We start from the raw sequence: 23,560 nt of genomic DNA on the forward strand, positions 1-23,560 counted from the left end.
CTCGTAGCATCGTCAGTCCACCGCTCGATGCAAAGGCAGTGAAATTGACAAGAAGAGCGGGGTAGTAGTTGCGCTGAGAAGGATAGCACGCTTTTCTTTATCTCTATTCTTTTTAACTTTCTGAGCGTGTTTTTAATCCAAACATATCACATCTATATGTTTTTGGAATCAGGAACCCACAAGGAATAAGATGAAATTGTTTTTAAATCGATTTCGGAAATTTTATTTTAATAATAATTTGTATATTTTTAATTTTCAGAGCTTTTTTATATGTTTTTGGAATCAGAAAATGATGAAGAATAAGATGAACGTAAATTTGGATCGTTTTAAAAACAAATGATTTTTTTTACAATTTTCAGATTTTTAATGACCAAAGTCATTAATTAATTTTTAAGCCACCAAGCTGAAATGCAATACCGAAGTCCGGCCTTCGTCGAAGATTGCTTGGCCAAAATGTCAATCAATTTGATTGAAAAATGAGGGTGTGACAGTGCCGCCTCAACTTTTACAAAAAGCCGGATATGACGTCATCAAAGGTATTTATCGAAAAAAAGAAAAAAAGATCGGGGATATCATTCCCAGGAACTCTCATGTCAAATTTCATAAAGATCGGTCCAGTAGTTTGGTCTGAATCGCTCTACACACACACACGCACAGACAGACACACACACATACACCACGACCCTCGTCTCGATTCCCCCTCTACGTTAAAACATTTAGTCAAAACTTGACTAAATGTAAAAAGGAGAATCTCGGGAGCTAAACAGACGAAGAAGTGGAAAAGGGGACAAAAGAAAACTAAAGTTTCTGTGCACATTTGCTTACACCATTGAAAATAAACAACCCCGTGCCTACTTGTTTTAAAATTCAAAACTTTCTTACTTTATCTGTATGCACATCAAGCATAATATATTTCAAGCTTCGCCTGTCAATCTCAACCACTGTTTCTCTGATCTTTTATTGTAATTTTGTTCTTTCGCAGCGAACGCATTTTGGTGAAGTGTGTTTCGGGTTCAGGAGGCATTACATACCATAGTTACAACTTGGATCAACTTGGGCCGAACTAAACAACATGAATAATCGAATGAAAACTGATCGCCACAACTGTATGAGCAGTGCACAATAAAATGTGAATTTAAACATAAACCATACAACTGACACAATTTTGATCGAGTTACCCAGCAAAGTTCGAAGAAAATGTTTCCCCCTACATCAAAACTTGTATTTATATTTCAGCGCTCTACGACACACACACGTTTCCTGCACGAACCGGACGTGTTTACCAACAGTGGTGAAATCGCTCGGGTTTACTGTAAACGCAGCCTCTTGAGTAAGAGAATGTACAGTGGTGACAAAACACACACGCCGACTCGTGACTCGAGCAGATCGGGGTTACCACTGCCTTGCATCAGTCTGTATCTCGGTTTTTTTTCATTGTGAGTTGTGACGGAAAGTCTTTGTGTTGCAAGAGAAGCAAACGGAGACATTACTCCGTCAAGAAGTGTCAGGATTTTCTTTCAAATTCATCTCGCTCTTCTCATTTGCCGATTTGGCTCACTCGCCCATTTGTTGGACGTTGCCAGGCGATTGTGAAACCGGAAGTAAAGCGGACGATACTCGAGAAATTTTGAGGGTGGAAAAACACGTATTTAAAAATAGACAGTTTGTTGCGATCTTGTGAGAAACTCTCCTCTCGACGAACGCTCGTTTTGTTAAACATTTGTACGTTTCAATATAAAGTTCTGTAGCGGTTGTGGTCTGTATTCACTGCGCGGCGCAAAGATGGCAGCGCCCATAGGTCCGGAAACTTTTGAGAACATTGTAACACAGATAACAGAAAGAATTGGTGATGCCGATGTGAAAAATGAAGTTGCCGCTTTCGCCAAGAGTATAAAGACTAACCGTCCCCGTGATGTAGGACAGGAACAAGCTGAAAGGTAAGATAGCATAGTGATCACATGTATTTACTTTCAGTTTTGCATCACTGTGCTAACTTGAATTCTGAACAGACGTTTTAGCTGCACATATAGCTTCCAGCACAGACATACATGCATACATACAGACAGACAGACACACAGACACACAGACAGACACACACATACAGACAAACACATACACACGCACGCACACACAGACACACACACACACATGTATACAGACAGACACATACACACGCACAGACACGGACAAACAGACAAACACACACACACACAGACACACACACACACACACACACACACACACACACATCCTCTTCTGGATTTTCTTCTTTTTCTTATAAACAAATACCCCAAACAAGAACAAGAAAATAGAAATATATAACTGTACTTTTGTGGGAAAGAAGAATGAATGGCAGAAAAAGACAATGGGAAGAAAATCAATAAAGTGTTTGCTGTCATAAGACCTGTACTTTTCAGCTGGCTTGACTGGGCTAAAGGGAACAAGAATCTGAAGATAGTGAGTTTCCCCATACCAGTGGGGATTCTGCCCAAGGAGTGTCCATCGGGGGAGCTGCTCGACGTCAAAGTGCAAAGTAGAGGACCAGATGATGCTATTTATGACAAATACCAAAAAATCAGACAGAGGGTAAGTGTGTGTGTGAGTGTTTTTGTGTGTGTGTGTGTGTGAGTGTTTTTGTGTGTGTGTGTGTGTTTTTGTGTGTGTGTGTGTGTGTGTGTGTGTGTGTGTGTGTGTTTTTGTGTGTGTGTGTTTGAATGTGTGTGTCTGTGTGTGTGTGTGTGTGTCAGTGTGTGTGTCTGTGTGTGTGTGTGTTTGTCGGTGTGTGTGTGTGTGTTTTGTGTGTGTGTGTGTGTTTTTGTGTGTGTGTGTGTGTTTTTGTGTGTGTGTGTGTGTTTTTGTGTGTGTGTGTGTGTATTTGTGTGAGCGTGTGAGTTTGTGTGCTGATTCGCTTGCTTGACTGTATGTGTGTGGGTACGTGCGTGTGTTTGCTAGCATGCATGCATGTGTGTGTGTTTGAGAAATTGAAGGTGAAAAACAAGTAGCAAGTAGTTGTGATTCGGCGGCTGCGTCATGAATAAATGGAGACACATTGTGTATGTGTGCCGAAGACATCACTGATATTTAAATTTGACAAACGCAATGTGATTTACACAATGTCATTTACAAGTGGTTTGTGATCAGAGAAGTGTGATTTTGTTTGTAACCAGGTTGCCAGGGGCAACTGCTTTCTGCACATCAACAAAGGAGAGCAAAGAGGATCGAGACTGGTTCTGTACGGCCTGAAGAAATTCACAGGTGGCCTTGGTGATGACGACGACAGGGACAGGGGAGACAATCACACTTGGCAGCGCTACTTCACAAAGGTAAGGATAACTCTTCTGGGAACTCAGTGCTTTGTTTGGGATGTAAGAGATTATATCTGGAGATTATAGACGATTTTTCGGAAATAACTCCATCGAGTTTGTATGGGTTGTGAAAGAGTGAATGCCCTTGCTTTTCCTCGGACAAATAACTTCACATGTGCTCCTGCCCGTGTTTCCCACAAACCCCTTGCTAATGATTAACTTCTCCAATGTTTGTCAGAGTAACAAGCAAGGGCATTCACTCTTTCACAATCCATACAAATCCGACAGAATTATTTTCGGAATTTGTCTATTATTATGGTTAATAAAATATGTATATGGACAATCTTGCAAACGTGTACAGTGGCTGGCAGCATTTACGTTTTAAGTCACATCAAACAAGGATATTTCATTCAAAGAAGGAACCAAAATTTGAATTCAGCAGAAAATGATATTTGCACTTTGAGTGTCACTCTGTTTGAGAGCGTATAAGATTTTTAAAGTATTGAGACATAAGATCTTGTCATCATTTTCACGAGTTTTCATTCACAAGCACCTGGGAAATAAATCTCATGTTCCCCAGGCAATAAATCCCCGGTTACCATAGTTGCAGGAAGCAGGTTATACATGGATAACCAAAAGCAAACCCAATAGAAACGCTCGGGGATTCTTCGGCTCTTTTCATTGGGCCTAGTAAACAGACGACATGACACTGCTTTGCAAAGTTCCAAAAACGAACTGGCAAAAGTAAACAAAAAACAAAACTTCTTCATGAATTTCATTTTCATTTTTCATTTTCATTACTTTATTGTCCCATCGCTGGGAAATTCGGGTCGCTTCCTCCTAGTGGAAAGCTAGCAGCAACGGAGTCGCGCTACCCAGGTGTCTGCGTGTTTAGGTGTATTCAGCCACCTGCACTTATGGCAGAATGACCAAGGTCTTTTACGTGCCATTGTGATGACACGGGGGTGGGACATGGCTTCCGTCTCTGGGTCTGCACATAAAGTTGACCCGTGTCCGTCCCGGCCCGAATTCGAACCTGCGACCTTTCGATCACAAGTCCAGTGCTCTACCAACTGAGCTACCAATCTGAAGGTCATACATTCATCAAAAACAAATCAAACCTAGCGATATGTTTTGTCTTCTCACAGAGTCATGGAGTGCGTGTATCTGTGTTTCGATACACAGACGTTCGGAGAAACACGAACGTCAAGTTCAAGTAAAACGACCCCTGACACACACATTTTGACCCGTGCACAAGACGTTGTATCGATAAACGAAGCACAAATAAGAAACAATAATAAAAGCAAAGAAAATAGCAACAAGATATGCAAACATCTAACAAAGCCGAGCAAGCAGAATGACAGGTCTAATGAAAAACAAAGAAGTACTGAGTCGGAAACAAGATCGTGATTCTTTCCTTCGCTGCACGACGCAAATCTTCTGTGACCTTTGATCAAACGTAGCTTCCACATTCGATCACTCAGCTTAATATTTACAACAGAAAGCCGAGGGGGTGGAATACCGAGATGAACCTACAGAACTGTGCATCCTCAAACCTGACATATTCATCCCAACATTTAATGAACTCAAAAACACAGAAAGTTGCTTTCACACGCCAGCTTTGATTGCCAGTGGTAATCAAACCGGGACTCGTGTGGTTATCAGCACGGAACCCGTGTTTCAAAGCATGGCTCCCTGGGTTGATTGTGCACTTATTTTCTCACTACCAAAATGATGACAAAAACGATGTTTGATGGTTTGTTGACAGACCAGCTTTTTTGTCGGTCCTCGGGGGGCATATCGACTTTTGTTTCATATTTATTGACCGCGGCCTTCGGCCTTGGTCAATAAATATGAAACAAAAGACGATATGCTCCCCCTCGGACAGACAAAAAAAGCTGGTCTGTCAACAACCCATCAAACATCTTATATTATTTCAACCATGTAATAAAATCTTATGTCTTATGTCTTCTGTTTATGAAGAAAAGATGCTGACAAGATTTACTTATCATTGACTTTGTTTGGGGGAGACATAATTCCTTTTTCAAGTTTACCTGAAGTTTTGATTATTTTTTCTCCCCCGAAAGCAGCGTATAGCTGCCTGAATGGTAGGGTAAAAGCGGTCATACATGTAAACACCCACTCGTTAAAAAGCATGAGTGAACGTGGGAGTTTCAGCACATGAACGAAGAAGAAGAAGAAGAAGAAGAGAAGATTCTTAGTTCCAAGAGACTTTCGCTGTTTGAAATTTGTTCATATTATGTGTATCTATTTCTTTGACAGCCGATGGATTCAGTTTCTCGTATTGTTGCAACAATGAAAGCTAATGGGGAAGCAGCACACCTGAGTTGCATAAATCTTTGTGGCCGCATGCTCATCTGCGCAGGATCTAAAAATGTGCACATGCTGTTCCGCACTCGAGGTGAGAAGAGCAAAGATGTTTTTGAGTTTTATGAATACATTGCTTTTGTTTAAAAAAAAGGAATTAAAGTACTTTTTTTTTTCAAAAAAAAGTATTAATGAAGGAAAAATGACTGCACAATGTTTTTATTGGAAGCTAGCAAAGTACCTGATACTTTCATTATTGAGCTTTTTTTTTTATCTGGAAGAAGGATGCAGTACAGAATAAATACCCTATCCGGCTGTAATCCCTAAGACAAATTCGATATTTATATATATCAAGTGTTAAAACCAGACCACAATATCAGACTTTAATGATGAAGGTTGTCAAGGTTCATGACATCTTTGTATGTGGTTTTTCATGCAAACTTTTTTTCTGTAACCATTTCTTTGAATAATATCCATTGCAGAGGACATCAAACGTTACCATGGTGACCGCTTCAGAATTGCGTCAGAAATCTGTGAAGTAATTATGGATATTCTAGAGGCAATGGAACCTTCTGAAAAGGACAGGTCAGTTTCTTAAAATACGTAAGACCAAAGCAGCGTTAGTTGGGGTAGTTGTTTTGTTTGCCAGTTTGGACACTGCATTATTAAAAGTTTATAAGAAAAATTATGAAAAAAAGAGATAATTATTCAGCAATTCGTATGGAATTTGGTGCATAGATTTGCCAGTTCAAATGAAATTTGAAGCGTGAGGTAGGTATTTGAGCTTTAAATGAGAATTGTGAAATATGATTAAGGACTGACTTATTTTCTTTAGTTGTTTTGTGTGTTTCTAAGGGCGGTTTGTTTTCCGATCAGGTTGCTTCAGTTCCTTGCTGTCACTGGCTACACGGCCATCTTTGAAATCCTGTCCCCTGATCACCAGCATGTGGAAAATCTGAGTCATCTGCCGGGGTAGGTATCATGCGAGAAAAATAAGATACAGAACAACAGGAAGGATTTAGGAAAGCGAAAAGGGGGAATGTTGACATAAGACATAACATAACATAACATAACATAAGATCATTTATTGTCCATACAATTAACACTATTGTGACTAGCACTGCCACGGCGTTAACGTCCTGCCTGCCCAAGCTTGCCACCAAGAAACTTCCCAAAAATCAGTAACTGTAAAGAAATCTGTCTAGCAAGCTTGAATTAAGTCCAATCACCACCAAATTTTGTGTACTAATTCAAAAATGGATGCCCAGTTCAGTCGTGCTATTTATAAGTTTGTCACGCGATTTGTTTTAGCAAAGGGGGGTGAAAGGGGGATAATTTGTGTTTTTTAACGTTTTTTTGTGTGTGTTTTATTTTCCACTGCTTTTTTTAAAAGTTATTTTTTAACAGAAAGTATTATAAATAATGTTATAACCAAACAAGGTGTAAAACCTATGAATTAGCTGAAATATTGTTAACATTGTACACAGAAATAAGGAGACAGTACAAAGAAAAAAACAAGCAAATCACGCATTCACTCACAGCATCCTGACTCAAATGAAACAAAACTGTGACACTCACCAAATGATGTCTAGGTAATCCATATTGAATATAAGTCACATTTTCACAACAAAGTACCAACTGTACACCTATGAACATTTCCAAAAGGATTAGAAGGCTCCAGCCATCCATTGTTATCAGTGCTGCCACGCCCCCATAGCTCCTGCACGATTCCGAGATACATGTTCGTCTAGCAGTATCACCCCCAACCACGTGTAGTTTGCCGACTCGTACTAGCAACAACAGGACTGTTTCTTCCTCAATATCACTGCTATTATCGCTTTCTTGAGGCGAAAACGACACGATGTATCATGATCTACAGGATCCTCAAGATCCAACATCCGGAGAATCTCCTCCCGTGACAAGGCTCGCCTTCGATTCATTTTTTTTGTTCGAAAACACCATGCAAATCTGCACTAATTTGATCAAGCCGGAAGAGAAAACCACGTGTATCAAGGGAAACAACTCAATTTATTGCAATCTTCAAAAACCGGGAAGCAATCACGAGTCTTGTACCTTGTATGACTGATACTGAAAAATGCGCGTCCCGTCCATGGGCGTGTCAGCGCGGTTACTGATTTATCAGCGTCCCGTCGCGAAAGTGTTAATACAATGGATGGAAAAATGTGGTTCATCTGCTCTTAACACAACCAAAACAACACATGACAACAACCTTAAAAAACAAAAATAAGAACAATAAAACATACGAAGTAAGAACACCCAAAGTACTCCAGACAGGCACGTCTGCCACATCCATACTGGGATGGAAGAGAATGATAAAATAATGAAAGACTGAAAAAAGAAGAAAAAGAGGAGAATGAAGGAAAAGAAAGTAAATGGAAGTGAGAGAAAGATCGAGGTGGTGGTTAAAACTTCCTTCCTTCCATTGAAAAAAAGAGAGCTGGTTTTAACAAAATATATTTTTAGATAGAAGCTCGTCAACAAATCATCTTCAACTTGCTCATCGCTGTTTACAATTTCTAGCTTATCGTTTGATTGTAAATGTAACGTTTTGTTTTTTCAATAATTAAGCGTTCCAATGACCTACAATTCTTGTTTGTTGATACGGCCACAAAAACAAAATAGGGTAGGAAGGTTGGCAATCACTTTTTTTTGTTTAACTTTTTTTTCTAATGTGTACAAATTAAACCTACTTGACAGGGAAATAAGTGTGCGACTCAGGCGCTTTCACTTTCATTGCGTTTTCTGCACTCGTTTTCTCTGTATCTGTATCTGTATCTGTCTGTTACGCTGCACTTGTAGAACAAGTCATCCAGATGTCTGGCATTGTTGCAGCGGAGTGGGGGGTGCGCAGCTAGCTCTTTATCGTCGTCTGGCTACTGCCAGCGCCGACTTGAAGCTCTCGGTCGATGCCGAGGTTACAGTTTCTTCATCTAATTGGTTCCAGGCCACTACAGTCTTTGGGAAAAACGAATGTTTGTATTGCTTTTTTTTTTGGTTTTTTTTTGGACAAATGTAATAAAAAGTTATAGGGTCTGCCCCTAAAAAATAGGGTAGGTCAGGTTACCGTAACCACACCTATTTTATTTTTAGGCCTACTGTTTATAATTTGTATGCACAAAATGACCACTATGCTTTCAACAGGAACATGCTCCAGTTCATCACATGGACGTCACCTGACCTTGACCCAGCCTCGGAGAGTCAGCTCTGCACTGTGCCACCTCATATAGGCATTGAGGTCAGTACAAAGAATATATGACGGCCATGAATTTCGAACACAGAAGAAGTATGAAAAATGGGTACTTGATCAGTGATAATTAAAACAGAATTCACTGAATGTGCATTCAGAAAAAAATGGTTTGTATGAACAAATCCATCTACGTCTGAATTGTAATGGACAATGACAGTTGAGCTCCTTCAAATGTGCTTCAGACTTCAAAGACTGGTTCAGATTTCTTTTCTCCTTTCTTTCTTTCTTTTTGTCATGTGAGTTCTTTGGGGAAGAAAATATTCTTGACATTAGACAACCTCTTGTGTATTCAATTGGTTGCTTGTAACAACTATAGCAACTTTTAAATTAGCAATGCGATTGAAAAAAACAAAAAACTTGTTTCAAAATCTGAATTTTCTGCAAGCCAGCTTGCATAATAGCTGGTACAGTTTTTTAGTGTTGGATCCAAACTTTGGAATAAGTGAAGCTGACTTTTATGTTCCTATTTGAATTTGAATTTTGTTGCAGATTGCTCGTGCGCTAGGGTTAGCAACAGTGGACTACAGCATCCTCCCTGTCTCCGATGTTGAGTCACACATGACACAGGTCAGTTTCTATTTTTTCATGTCCATTCTGTTTCCTTTTTATTACTTTTTTTGTTGACTCAACTACTTTGATAGTACATGTATTTTGTTTGTAATACTGTATTAAACTTGTCGGGAAAGTGTTCAGAACATTTAAGTTCGTCATATATAGTATACTAGAATGAATACCCGCTTCGCCGGGTAGCCGGCTTCGCCGGGAAGAAGTACTTAGAGCCGTACGCCGGCTTCGCCGGGTCCGAACTATGGACCCGCCAAGCTTAGGTCCCTCCCAGATTCGTGGAATGGGAACAGCACGAAAATGATTCAGTGGCCATAATGCCATTCCTGACCATATCGAGTCCCATCCTTGTCGACGAATGTAACCGTGTTAATCACCTTTGGAGGCGAACTCCACTCAAACAGGACTGAGCAAGGTATGGCTTCTCAAAAGAAGGCCAGTACATAAAATTACAGAAAAGCCGCCAGACCACATCACAAACAGAACTGAAGAATGCACAGGTGTTGCTTACATAGAGACACACACACTTACACACACACACACACAAACACAGAGAAGCCGTATCTATAGAGAGATAGATGACAGTGTATTTTTCGCGTGGCTATAAATTGATTCGACCTTTGCACTTTTACAGTGAGGATAATTTACGGGTCCAATTTACGTTCTGTACACTGCGTTGACCTTCTAAAAATAGGTAACAGTAACAGAACGCCGGGAATATCCGAAGACGCTCAGCGCAGTGGACAGCGCAGTGTAGTAACTTACAACTGAACGGGAAAGCCACACGAAGGAAGGGAGATAAACGCCAAACACTGGAGAAGATAAGGAAGAGTTACTTATAATGATGAAATGAACCCAAAAACGAAAATGAGTTCAGCGCTGCGCGCTGAGAGCACGTGTTGAAATATCTCATCGATGATATTGTGTCCGGGGTGTAGCTGAATACGGTGTCCAAATTTGAAAAAGATCCACCGAGAACTTTGGCGTTGTGATGTGGTGTAGCGGCTATGGTGTGTCGGTATGGGGGCCCGGGTAGCTGAGGTGGAACCAAAATCGGTTCAGCGCTGCGCGCTGAGAGCACGTATTGAAATATCTCATCGACCAGATTTTGTGCAGGGTGTATCTGAATATGGACACCAAATTTGAAGCAGATCCATCGAGAACTTTGGCCGTGCATGGCGATCAATCACACACACACACACACACACACACACACAGACACAAGTCGTATATATATATAGATGAAGTTGTAAATTACTGATTTGTAAACAGTCAGGTATTGCAACTTGCTTGCTGCAACCAAACTGTCACTATACTATACTATATGATCAAATTCACACAAAGAAGATTGTACTGTATTCCTGCGAATCCCGCGGAACCCTTTCCTCTTAGCATTCTCTCTGTCATGGCTTTTTTTATGTAACAAATAGGCAATCTGACTAAACCAGAAATGTTAAACAGATTTTAAAAACTTTGAATAAAATCCCCCTGTTCTGTTTACATCTGAAATATTGATGTTCCCACTTTTAACTGTTGGACAGATCCGACAGGGCTACCAGTACGAAGGAGAAGTGCTGTATTTTCTGGATGAAAATAGTTCTGTGATGGGCTTGCTCAAGAAAAAGACAATTTGGTGAGAAAAACACTTTTTCATGTTTTTTTGTACAAAAATGTAAATGATTTGATGCATTCACTATGCGAAACCGTCTAACAGGTAGTAGTATCACGTAAAACTACAACTCAGTACATTTGAGCGTTGAGTTTCTAATTTAAAGACTCATTAATGAATTGAACATGCACATGCCATCACACACACGCATGCAAGCATGCATAACCACACACACTCACACACACATACACACACACACACACACACACACACACACACACACACACACACACACACACACACACACACACACACTCTCACACACACACACACACACACACACACATACACACACACACACACACACACACACACACACACACACACACACACTCACACACACACACACACACACACACATACACACACACACACACACACACACACACACACACACACACACACACACAATTTCTTGAAAACAACTTGTTTGTACCAATAAAACAATAAAACAATTGTTGCAACAGGTACATCATCTGTCGCGCAATCCGTGAAAAGGTGCGAGCGGCAGCAACAGCCAAACTGAAGCATGCCAGCACATTCTCTATGGGGGCTGTCATCAAAAAGGTCGGTAATTACGCGCTGTTACGCTGCTAGAAACTGAAGAGAATAAGTTTTGGCTACAGTTGAAGCCCCCTTTTAAGACCCCCCCAGGGCGGGGATGTAGCTCAGTCGGTTGCGCGCTGGATTTGAATCCAGTTGGCCGCTGTCGGCGTGAGTTCTTCCCCACGTTCGGCGAGAGATTTATTTCTCAGAGTCAACTTTGTGTGCAGACTCTCCTCGGTGTCCGAACACCCTCTCGTGTACACGCAAGCACAAGACCAAGTGCGCACGAAAAAGATCCTGTAATCCATGTCAGAGTTCGGTGGGTTATAGAAACACAAAAATACCCAGCATGCTTCCTCCGAAAACGGCGTATGGCTGCCTAAATGGCGGGGTAAAAAACGGTCATTTCCACTCGTGCAAAAAACACGAGTGTACGTAGGAGTTTCAGCCCACGAACGCAGAAGAAGAACGAACGCAGAAGAAGAAGACCCCCCATTTTAAGACTCCCTCCTTTTTAAGACCTTGTTTTCTCCGACTTTTTGTTCATAACCTCTGTAGAATTACCCCCATTTTAAGACTCCCTCCTTTTTAAGACCTTGTTTTCTCCGACTTTTTGTTCATAACCTCTGTAGAATTACCCCCATTTTAAGACTCCCTCCTTTTTAAGACCTTGTTTTCTCAGACTTTCTATTCATAACCTTGGTAAAAGTACCCCCATTTTAAGACTCCATCCTTTTTAAGACCTTGTTTTCTCCGACTTTCTATTCTTAACCTCGGTAAAAGTACCCCCATTTTAAGACTCCCTCCTTTTTAAGACCTTGTTTTCTCAGATTTTTTGTTCATAACCTCTGTACAATCACCCCCATTTTAAGACTCCCTCCTTTTTAAGACCTTGTTTTCTCAGATTTTTTGTTCATAACCTCTGTACAATCACCCCCATTTTAAGACTCCCTCCTTTTTAAGACCTTGTTTTCTCAGATTTTTTGTTCATAACCTCTGTACAATCACCCCCATTTTAAGACTCCCTCCTTTTGAAGATTGGAGGTCCTAAAGGGGGGGAGGGAGGGTCCACTGTTTTGTCACTTGTTCTGTTTTGAGATTTTTTTTGTTGTTCGTCCGTCGATTCGACGAGGACCACTCCAGTCATCCGGGGGTTGCTGGGGCTGGCTATTTCTGTGTGTGTGCGTAGATGGCTGACAAGGCCGATCCTGGCACGGAAGGTTCGGACACAAAAGGGACAAGGGACGAGTGGGACGTCTCCAGGAGGGTTGATGGCACGGGCTTTTCGGGTCTGTCTCATCAATTCAGCGGCGGTGGTTCTGCTGGCCTCGCACATCTTGGCGCCTTTGTGGATGGAGGCGCGCCAGGTGGATTTCTCCCACGTGTCAGGGTTGATGGAAAACGCTTTCAGTGAGGCTTTGAGAGTGTCTTTGAAGCGTTTCTTCTGTCCTCCGTGGGACCGCTGGGGATCCTGTTTTGGGATATCTTTGCAATGACTGGCAATTTGGATGAACACCTTCATTCCACACCCCAGTCGCTCAGCCCTGGAACCCCACTTGCCCCCCCCCCTATCCCCATTACAAATATTGAGATCATGGGAGCAGGAATATGTGGTTTTGGATGATGGTGCAAGTGAAATCACTGCATGACCAACATTTGTGTGACATTTTTTGTGCAGCTGTACAAAGTTAGCATTCATTAGGTTTGGTTTTGCTGTTTCTTTTCAGATGGAGACCAGGCTGAATGATATCCAGACTTGGCTAGGCCTTGAAGAGGACACCCTTGCTGCTTGGAAGGTAAGTGTTTCTGGAGTTTATCCTTCCTTATTTGTACTTCTTCTTGTTCTGCGTTCCCGTTGCCGTGCTACACTGTCAGGTTCGTTGACGTGACGAAGTTTGCAGTTTGTTGCAGGGACTCCGCTGGGCCCCACAGTTTCTCCTGTAGGTCAACCATCTCTGGCCAGAATTTGTTTCTCAGGCCCGCAAATGTTGGGCATGTCAGAGGGCCCCAAAGGGGGGGGTATCATCACGATCACGGGAAGGGAAATTTTAGCTTTCACGATCACAGTTACCTTGATTTTTGTCAATGATCACCGCAGTCAATGATGAAAACAAATGACGATCACGATCACGAGACTTGATTTTTTTTGTCATCACGGATCACGGGCAAAGTCCCATCACGATCACAGAAATGGAAATTTCGGCAATCACGGTCACAGAAAGGTCAAAAAACGCCAATCACGATCACGATTTTAAACCCTTTGTGGCCCTCATGTCAGGAGAACATGCTCTGGAGTCTGCGTGGCTTATTTGTACAAAAGCAACTGAAGAAGATAATAAAAGTTATGAAAGAAATTGTTTCTTTGAATAATGAAAAATTGTGCCTGATAGCTATAACGATGCAAAACTTTACAATGTCAATGAGCGTGACTCAAGGATGTCAAAATCTTTGGTGTGTGAACTTTTGCACGGAGATATCACTGAGTAATTTTGATATCACCCAGGTGCTGGGTGTTGGGTTTCTCAAATGGTCTATGACTGGTGTCGACGCTGGGTCTGTGCGACCTGATGTTGTTGCAGATAAATTTCCGGTTTTATGGTGAGTTATGAGTTATTTTTCCTCATACTTTACTGGATCAAGCAGAGATGCAAGATTTTCATTAGGAGCTTAACTGAAGCACAGCATAAAGCGCAAATTACTATTTTTGTTATAGCACTAAAAGGGTTCTTATTTATAAAGTACTGAAATGGATAATACTTAATCATTATATTTATATTATATTATTTGAGCACTGTGTCTGGAGATTGTCAGTAAGGCAAGAAGTCTTTGTGGTACGTTTTAGTTGCCACAGCTTAATTTTTCAGCATCCCTAGTCTATGCCTGTTTATATATATTATTTTGATATCTAGAGAAAGAATTCTGAGTGAAAAAGACAGATCTTTCATTTAAGCTGTTGAGCCACAGAAGAAAACACGGGCTCAACTAAGCTTTCAGAGTGTATGGTCCAGGGGAGATAATTCGCCCAGTCTTGGTTTCAAGTAAGTCATCAACGTTTTCAGCCAAATCAGTGTAAGCGATTATTTCAGTGTTTTGAAATATTTCAAAAGTACAATGGAACCCCCAATTTAAGACCTCAAAAGGTCTGAGAAAATCGGGTCTTAAAAAGGGGGGGGGCCTTATGTAACCGAGTGCCAAAACACTACGATCACCTCGAGAGGCGAAGTGCAATCAAACAGGATTGAAAATGTTAGGGCCAATTTCTTAGCCTTTTAAAAACTGTTATGCAAACCCGAAGGTTTCCATGAACATACAGACAATCGGAAACCACCAGATCCCATCACAAACAGAATTCCACAATCAACCGGTGTTGACTTAAAGGCCAACAACTCTGGTGCAGAGTCTGCTGTGAAAGGAGCGGTAGCCTCCCCTGTCACACTTAAATTGGAGGTAATTTTACAGAGGCTATGAACAGGAAATAGTAAAAAGGAAGGTCTTAACCTTAACCCCTTCACTGCCACAGTATAACAGCATTATCCGAACGGTCTATGGGAAAGAACTGTGTTTAGAACCCCTACAAGTACTTGGACAGTGGTTACCTCCCATTTAGTTTTCAGAAATGTCCTGAAATGTTGTTGACACAAATCCCACGTATGAGATACGGTTATGGGCGTAGGACAAACCGAAAATGACCACGTATTACATACGGGGTGGGCAGTGAAGGGGTTAAAAAGGAGGGGGGGGGGGGGGGGGGTTTCCACTGTTCAATACAGTGTTCTAGATTGTCGAACGTGTCGCAAAGACCTGTACGTGTACGTGTAGATATTGCGTCACCGGTCTCACTTTTTTCTTCAATGTTCCAACCCTAATGCATACGTTGTTTTGCTTCCACCAAGACTGCAGATCTTGGCAAACGCGAGACGTAAAAACTAGATTTGATGATGTTACCCGTACACGTCCGGAAGAGTGCTGATCTAGATCTTGCTATTGTACATCTGTTCACAACTTGTGCGTTTCACTATTGTTATCCAGGAAGAAGTACCTGGAGGAGTCAGGCAGCACGGACAAGATCAACCAGCACTTCCATGAACCACCGGATGTGGATGGTGGGGAAGTACTGTCAGCATCATCACCAGCAGATGAAGAAGGCACTTCTTCTTCTTGATAACTGTGTGCTCTCCCTGGGAAGTGAACCTCATGTTTTCATCAACATCACAGGGGAGATAATCTTGCTTGTGTGTATGGACATGTGTGAGCTGTTTCTATGTGCGAATATTTGTGTGTTTTTTTGTTCAAGAGAAATAAGGAGCAATTTTGGTTTTAAATAAGTGTGATACTCACTTGACGAGGATGGGCAAGTTACCTCAAAGCCAGTCTTTCGTTTGTAGTGCAATTGCTCTGACATGCTGCGTGTGAATGCTTGTGTTAAAGGTTTTGCAGAGGGAATGATTACTTTGGATCTATATAAATGTGACCCTTGGTTGACTCAACCGGTAAGGTAGTCTTTTAACATGTGTAGTTGTGCCAACTTTGTTATCATTTTGTGGACTCTCAGGGCAAAGGAAATGTCATGAGAAATGTTAATCAAACAAAGTGGAACACAGCTTTGTTTTGTGTTCAACTGGTATTCCAAAATCAGTTTTTCAAATGCGATATTGACATTTCCAACTGCATCCGTTTCACCAAACCATCATATTCTCAACAACAAAAAAATACTTGTGACTGTATTTTAGATACAGTACATCACAATCATATTTTTATGATCAGACTTGTTTCAGTTGAACAAATTTTGATCAAAGATTTTTGCATGACAGTTTTACCTTTTGTTAATGTTATTGCTGTGACTTTTTAAGACATGTTTAGCTAATTTCAATGCAATCATTACGAAGAAGCAAAAGAATGTCTGTGATAAACATTTGTTATCTCAGCTTGACTGACCATATTATTTGTTGTTTCTCATGTAACTTTTTACAGTAAACGCATGTTGTATTACTGCGCTTTTCTCTGAACCTTTCAACCTTGAATGATTTTTGATAAAAATAAGAACATTGAAATGAATTACTATTTACAGGAAGATATTTTCTGGAAATATGACTTTACTATTGTTATGTTGGTTTCTAATCTGACATATCTGTCAGAAATAAATGCTTTAAAGAAAAGAAAACCTCAGCACATTTTACGTGTTAGAATGTATAAGAGCAAAATTGTGTAAGAGTGAAAAGTATGCATTCTGTACAAAGTTTATACACCCATCTGCATCAGTTTTACTGTTTGGGATGCCACATTTTAATGATGTATTCTGTGACTTTGTAAAAAAAAGTTCAAGGGATGGAAAAGCATTCTGCGTCAAAATCAGATGACAGGCACATCCACACACACTGTGAGAGCCGTTAAATTTAGTACTCTTAACTGCAGAGTTTTTGAAAGCAAGACATGTTCCATATTTCTTTTAATCACTGTGGTTATTGAGATGATGCTGTACTTTGGACTCGGAATAACTGATGCTCAACTCCGAGCAAATCATACCGTTATGTACAGGGCTGTTTCTTTTTATATGGGACAATTTTGTCTCGCTTATGCTCGGGGGATGTTTTATGTTGGTAAAAATGTGCCCAAAACAGATGAAGAAGTGAAAAAAATACTGTTCATTGATACATGCATGAACAAGGCTGTACAAACTTGACATGGTCCATGCCAAAAATCAGACATAACTTCAACTTCAGCATCCACACAAAATGCAATACTATACAAACAATGAAAATCTTTCACAGAGAAAAAAGTACAAGGAAAGTTGAACAGGATGGCAATGAGATTTTATTACTGCAGCAATGAAAAGAATATTACAAAAGCAATAACACAACAGTGGAGATCTTACAATAAGAAATAAATAAACTGTCAGAATTACTTTATGTTAGACTTTTTGCCAGTTGTCACAAGTCCATAACATATTCGTAAAAAACTTGCTATTTTTTCTACAACTCCTCTCTCTTATCTTTATAGGAACACAGCAAAAAAAGTAATTTGGGTAATTTATCGTGCTTGTTCCAACAATCCTCAACTGCAGCTGTCAGACAGTAGGTTCAAAGACTTGCAACAGATTTTCAATAATGCCAATGCCTACCATCGTTTTACAATTATACCGTAGAAACTCTTGCCAAAAAGCAAGAGGAACGTCCAGAGAACTCACATCACAATAGCATTGTCATTTATTCGCATGCACACACACTTGCAGCTACACGCAGACTCACCCCATGCATCACTCATTCGCTCATCATATCCTCTCTCTCCCCTCTCGCACACTATCTACCCTCCACCCATCGTTCATCACTTCTTGCTCTTGGCGGCTGCCTTTTCGTCAACGGCCTTCTTGCTCTTGTCGTCTTTCTTGGCCGTGTCGCCATCGCCCTTCTCCTCTTTCTTCTCTTTCTTGGGGTCCTTGCCCTCGTTCTTCTCGGCGTCGCGGTTCTGGATCTTGTTGTCGATGAGGTTGTGGAGGGCGATGATGGAGCGGATGAGGGAGGCGAGGTAGACGACTAGCATCTGGTCGTTGGTCTTCACGTACATGGAGCGCACAAAGTTGCCCAGCTTCACGTCCGGCAGCAGGTTGAAGATGTCCTGTAACTGGTACACCACCTGTTGCAAAGAGAGGAAGAGGTCAGTGATGTGTTTCTTGTGTCCTGTCCTACCGCATGTGTGCGAGCGAGCGGGCGTGCTACGTCTGTTTCAGTGAGTGATTTCTCAGAAAATCTTGATGTTTCTAGTGCAATTGTAAACTTTAAGTGAATTAGATGTATTTTATGTTTTAAACCGCTTGACACTGCCAGGCAATTTTCCTTGTTTGTATAAGGACATTAAAATCTTTGAGTCTTGAACCCTAGCGCAAGCTGGAACTCAAAAGCAGAAACAAATTTGAAGAAGAAAAGTGGTTGAGAAGAAAAACAAACGTGCACACACACTCATTGTCCAAGAAGCTAACATACACAGAAAATACACCTTCAACAATGAAGTTCTTCCTCCTATTGGTCCAAAGAGGATGTAAAAATCAACTAACCATTCTTCAAAATTTAAAAATGACTTGGGGGAAAAAAATATGACAAGATGAAGCCTACAAAAAACTAATACATTCATACAAAAAGTAGCCAAGATTGACTTGAGAAAGAGTGAAGAGCTCACCGCATGGTTGATTGGAAGCTTGCCTGCCACCACCTTGCCCACATAGGAGTCAATGTCTCGTATGTGAGAGTGCAGCCCCTTGAGTCCCATCAGCTGGTTGGTGATTCGCTGGGACAGCGTTCCTACCGTCGTGTCTTTGATGTCCCTGCCACAGAAATAACACAACAGCATTTAAAACGGAGATCAGGACAGAATCGGCATAACACAAACATGTCACTTTGAGAACTAACTGCCACTTGATCAGCCTGCCAGTAAGTGAAAGTGACGCTTGACAGATTCCTAGCCAGAACAATCTGTCAGGTTGAATATTTATAATCTGGGCATGCTGAAAAAAAATATTTATAAATATGCAACTGATCACAGGTTGGTGCCTATCCTTAACTCTGCTCAAAGCAAAAACTCTAATGCAATAGTACTTTCTAAGCCCTCAGTTCAAAAGCACATACTGATCTCCAAAAGCTTCAGTCGTGCCCATTTACTGCCAAGTTCTACAGAACAAAATACGCTATGAAATCATGGACGCGACTGACCTAATCCCTCCGGGCTAGGCAATTGTAAGGTATGGTACAGGACGCACAATTAAAATAAAGATGTTCAAATATTAGAAAATTCAACAAAAGTTGCTCCCCCCGGACACCCCCCCACCCCCAGTTGTTCCTCATTCACCCAGCAGCTATGGAAGACAACAAACTGTTAACAAGAGAAGACACCACACTGCTTCACCTCAAGAGATGTTCCACTCCAACCTCCTCCGCTTCCTCAGCACCGATCTCACTGGGTACATGATCAAACGTCTTTGTGGTCGGGGAACCATCCTGAAGACACAGATACAGAAGCGTTGCTAGTACGTGATCAAGACACTGAATGCATTAAAAAAAAATTCGCAGAAAGAAAACTGTCCTGAAATTGCATCTATTATTATAACCATGTTAGGTACCTAGTGCTAGAATTGCAAACAATTTGACTGCATAAATGTCATAAGCAAAACACATGAACCTACAAAACGTAGTTTGTAAAAAAAATAATAATTGAATTTTGAAGCATGCAGGAAAAACAAACAAACAAACAAACACCCATTGAATATGAGACCCAGACCTCTCTCTTAATTTATATTTGGGGTTACTGATGAAGTCCCCAGTCAATTCGACCCCTGCTGGTATAGTGTGACAGCAATGGCATAACAAACAGCTTATCTCAGTATCTGTTAAATATAGAATGTACAGCGGACTACTCACATCATGCACCTCCTCCACGGCGATGTAGCCCTCAGTGGGCAGACCCAGGTCCTTGGGCTTGGCATCAATCACCACCAGCACCTGAACAGCAGTCATTAAGGTTAATTAAATCATGGCAAGCAACATCAACAAAAAACACACCATACACACAACTTGTAGGCTAAGAAGAATTAAGAGGGCCACGGTACAACAAAGACTGGAGCACACAATGACAATGTATTACAGTGGAACCACCTTTTATCTAAGACCATACTTTTCCGGAGTTTCCGTTCATAACCTCTGTCAATTTTAAAATTCCTCCCTCCAAATTTTCCCAGATTTTGGGAGGTCTTAAAAGGGGGGTTCCACTGTACCCATGCACAGTGATCACGCTAGGTATTGTTCAAACCGGTATGACGTCATGAGCTGGCTACAAGGCTCTCACGAAAATCGGTAAGCTTGCCAAGGCAACCAGTAAAAGACAAACAATGACTTACAATACATTAAATCAATGTTTATCAATGTCAGTGATATGCGGACGTTTTTTCTCCCCCCCCCCCCCCTCAAAGCAACTGTTGCACAACTTGACAGTGACACATCAGCAGCCGCTGTGAGAGAGAGAGAGAGAGAGAGAGAGAGAGAGAGAGAGAGAGAGAGAGAGAGAGAGAGAGAGAGAGAGAGAGAGAGAGACTTCCGAAATAAAATAGGAAAGCAAATAGTAATCACGCAACTGGAAGACTTACTCACTAGTTACTTACTGTTACAGTTTCACTTTCGCCTCACAATAATCAACTGTATGTAGACAAAGATCTAAGCTGGTGTGAGTACGTGATTTCCCGGTATGATGCTATGTCGGCTATAGTTAGACGCCGTCCCTTATTGTCTTTCAGTTTCTCATAAACTGAAAGATTTTACGATGGACCGGGAACCGAAAGAAATGGTGGCGCGAAAAGTATGATGTCTGATGTCTGTGTGTGTAGATCTTTTTCTCGGCGACAAGAAAGATTTCTCCGCTCCCTGACCACCTACATTGCTCAAATAATCTGCTAGCAAATACTTTAGATCTGGCACAATCGTACTGAAAGACATTTCGGAGCTCGCCTCCTTGTTATTTTTGACGTCATGTTTGACACCTTGACATCAAGTGTCATCAATGGAGACATAATCGCAACATTGTAGCGCTGTCACAACAAGCCATCCAAATCTCTCTCTCTCTCTCTCTCTCTCCTTTTGTAATAAAGGTCTGAGTCTCTCTCTCTCTACCTCTCTCTCTCTCTCTCTCTCTGTCTCTCTCTCTCTCTCTCTCTCTCTCTCTCTCTCTCTCTCTCTCTCTCTCTCTCTCTCTCTCTCTCTCTCTCTCTCTCTCTCTCTCTCTCTCTCTTTTTCCTCTCTCCCCCCCCTCGTACTGACAAACGATTTTTGTAATTACTACTTTTTTTTTTACCGGTCAAACCAAATAACAATCGGTATGTCTGACCGACATCCACTTTTTTTTCCGGTATTGGCGAATCTTAACCGGTAAAATACCGGAAATTACCGGTAAACGCGATCCCTGCATGCATCCACCGTTCCCTCCCCCCACTTTCCAGAAACTTAAAAGTGCATGTTCCTGGTTTCAAAATTTCCTGGCCATAGTCACCCTGTAGTTTAACTTTCCACCACTGTCATGCCCAAATTTTTACACGGCCCGTATTAAAAAAAATTTTAAACAAATTTGCTAAACCATTGCAGTTATGAAGGACAAAGACTACCCCCAGCCAGATGGAAACAGATGATCCCACATCGCTTGGTAAAATCACTGTACAGTGGAACCCCCTTATAAGACCCCTTAATGCAAGACTCCCTCCTTTTTAAGACCTTGTTTTCCCAGACTTTCTGTTCATAACATCTGTAAAACTAAAATTACCCCCATTTTAAGACCCAATTTTCTCAGAGTTTTGGAGGTCTTAGAACTTATAGAAGGTAGGTTCCACTGTATCTGAGAGTGAGAGCTAAACTACTACAACCTAACAAACAGAAGTTAAAGCACCCATAGTCCGACTAACAATAACAGCGAACTTATGAACACATAAGAAAGAACTTACAGAGTTGGGGCAGTATTTGCGGACCATCTCGTTGATGGCAATGTCGTTGTGGTGCAGCTTGGGGCCTGTGTGGTACCAGCCAACAACCCTCTCGCGAGCTGAAACATTAAGACAATACGTTACTTTAACATATTTAAATCCTAATCATTAGCACAATTGCCCATCCATCAATTCATAAAGTGCCCAAGTTTCTGTAATTTCTTTTTGCCAGATGAGTCATCTCCTCTATTTCATTACCCGAAGTGACTGAAACTGAAATTATTTTTGTTTGTTTTTGCAGAACACAGTAATCTGCATCCAAACTGTATTGTTGTCTGCATCTCTGATGTCAAACTCAGTCTCAGAGTGATGATAATACAAGAACGTGCCATCTACGCAACACATACTTTGTTTCTAATTCTAGCCAATGCAACATGCAGGGGTGTCGTTTGGGTCGGCCCTTCGACCAATCGCCGATTTTTTTTTACTTTGGCCGAAACTTTCATGTCCATACCGGCCAAATGTCCGAAGAGTATTCGCCTGAATCGGCCAACGTTTGTCCAGCTGTTTTTATTGGTCAGGCTTTGATTGCTAAAACTGCTACCGATGTACTAAGTCAACTGACTGACGTTTATTTTCTTTGCGAATACCGAAAACGAAACATCAATGTTTTGAACTGAAGCCATTGACGAAAATATAGATGCCAGAGTGGTTTCCCTTGGACAAGGGAAACCACACTCTTAGCGTTTGTGTCCGCCAGTTCGCGATAGTTTATCCGTCAGTCAGTGCTTTCGATTTCAATTTGAACATCATGTCGCAAAAAGAAAAAAAACTAAATTGGCCAAGGTTTGCTACCCTTCGCAATAATTATGATAGAATATTGATGTATGAATTGAAGAAATGTATAAGAACACAAGAATGTATATTGTATGAATGACAAAGAACAAATGTTTATTTTTGAATGTTTTATGTATGTTTTATTACGGACACAAAAGCTCAGCAATGCAATTTCTCTTTTAGAGATTAATAAAGTCATTGTATTGTATTGTATTGTATTGTAAGTGATTCCGGACAAAATGACAGCAACACCGCGAATGTGGACAGTGTCAGTGTGAGTGGTAGTAAGCTTAGTGTTGTCGAGTCGATCAAAGCAGACGATAGTCACCGCGAATCGAAATCTGCTGAGCCAGATAATGAAAAGCGTCCTCCAAATCGTGGTTTCCAAGCATAATGGCTCACCCTCCACAGTCTTTTACCAGTCATGTTTCCCAAAGCTTGTCAAGATTTGCACAAGATTCGAAGAGTTTTACTTTCAAGAACTTAAAGTTAAAGGTTTGAAAAAGTTTCAGAGAACTGGTGTCTGTTTTAGTTAAATCAGCAAAGCTGATTGTTTCAGATGCAGTATGCAACATATAATCCAGGGGCGGATTAGG

At 41.1% G+C, this 23,560-nt stretch overlaps 2 protein-coding genes across 2 annotated transcripts in view; one reads left to right on the forward strand and one right to left on the reverse strand.

Annotated features, from left to right (window-relative positions):
* Positions 1-1,370: 1,370 nt before the first annotated feature.
* On the forward strand, positions 1,371-16,990 carry LOC138960932 (uncharacterized). Its single transcript, XM_070332567.1, has 13 exons — positions 1,371-1,937; positions 2,418-2,586; positions 3,168-3,323; positions 5,589-5,727; positions 6,116-6,218; positions 6,510-6,605; positions 8,796-8,889; positions 9,391-9,468; positions 11,007-11,098; positions 11,602-11,701; positions 13,408-13,476; positions 14,184-14,278; positions 15,710-16,990. The coding sequence occupies exons 1-13, from the start codon at positions 1,783-1,785 to the stop codon at positions 15,840-15,842; spliced, it is 1,479 nt and encodes a 492-aa protein (XP_070188668.1). The 5' UTR covers positions 1,371-1,782; the 3' UTR covers positions 15,843-16,990.
* A 483-nt stretch (positions 16,991-17,473) lies between these two features.
* The window catches only part of LOC138960954 (26S proteasome non-ATPase regulatory subunit 7-like), a 7,538-nt gene continuing 1,451 nt past the window's right edge, over positions 17,474-23,560 (reverse strand). Inside the window, exons 3-7 of the mRNA XM_070332585.1 lie at positions 22,149-22,246; positions 20,086-20,166; positions 19,574-19,665; positions 18,851-18,995; positions 17,474-18,310 (exon numbers count right to left, since the gene is read on the reverse strand). Coding sequence (XP_070188686.1) covers positions 18,002-18,310; positions 18,851-18,995; positions 19,574-19,665; positions 20,086-20,166; positions 22,149-22,246 — 725 coding nt within the window. The 3' untranslated portion in view covers positions 17,474-18,001. The remainder of the gene's footprint in view (positions 18,311-18,850; positions 18,996-19,573; positions 19,666-20,085; positions 20,167-22,148; positions 22,247-23,560) is intronic.

Source organism: Littorina saxatilis, linkage group LG1 (genome assembly GCF_037325665.1).
Source record: "Littorina saxatilis isolate snail1 linkage group LG1, US_GU_Lsax_2.0, whole genome shotgun sequence".
NCBI classification, from domain to species: Eukaryota; Metazoa; Mollusca; class Gastropoda; order Littorinimorpha; family Littorinidae; genus Littorina; species Littorina saxatilis.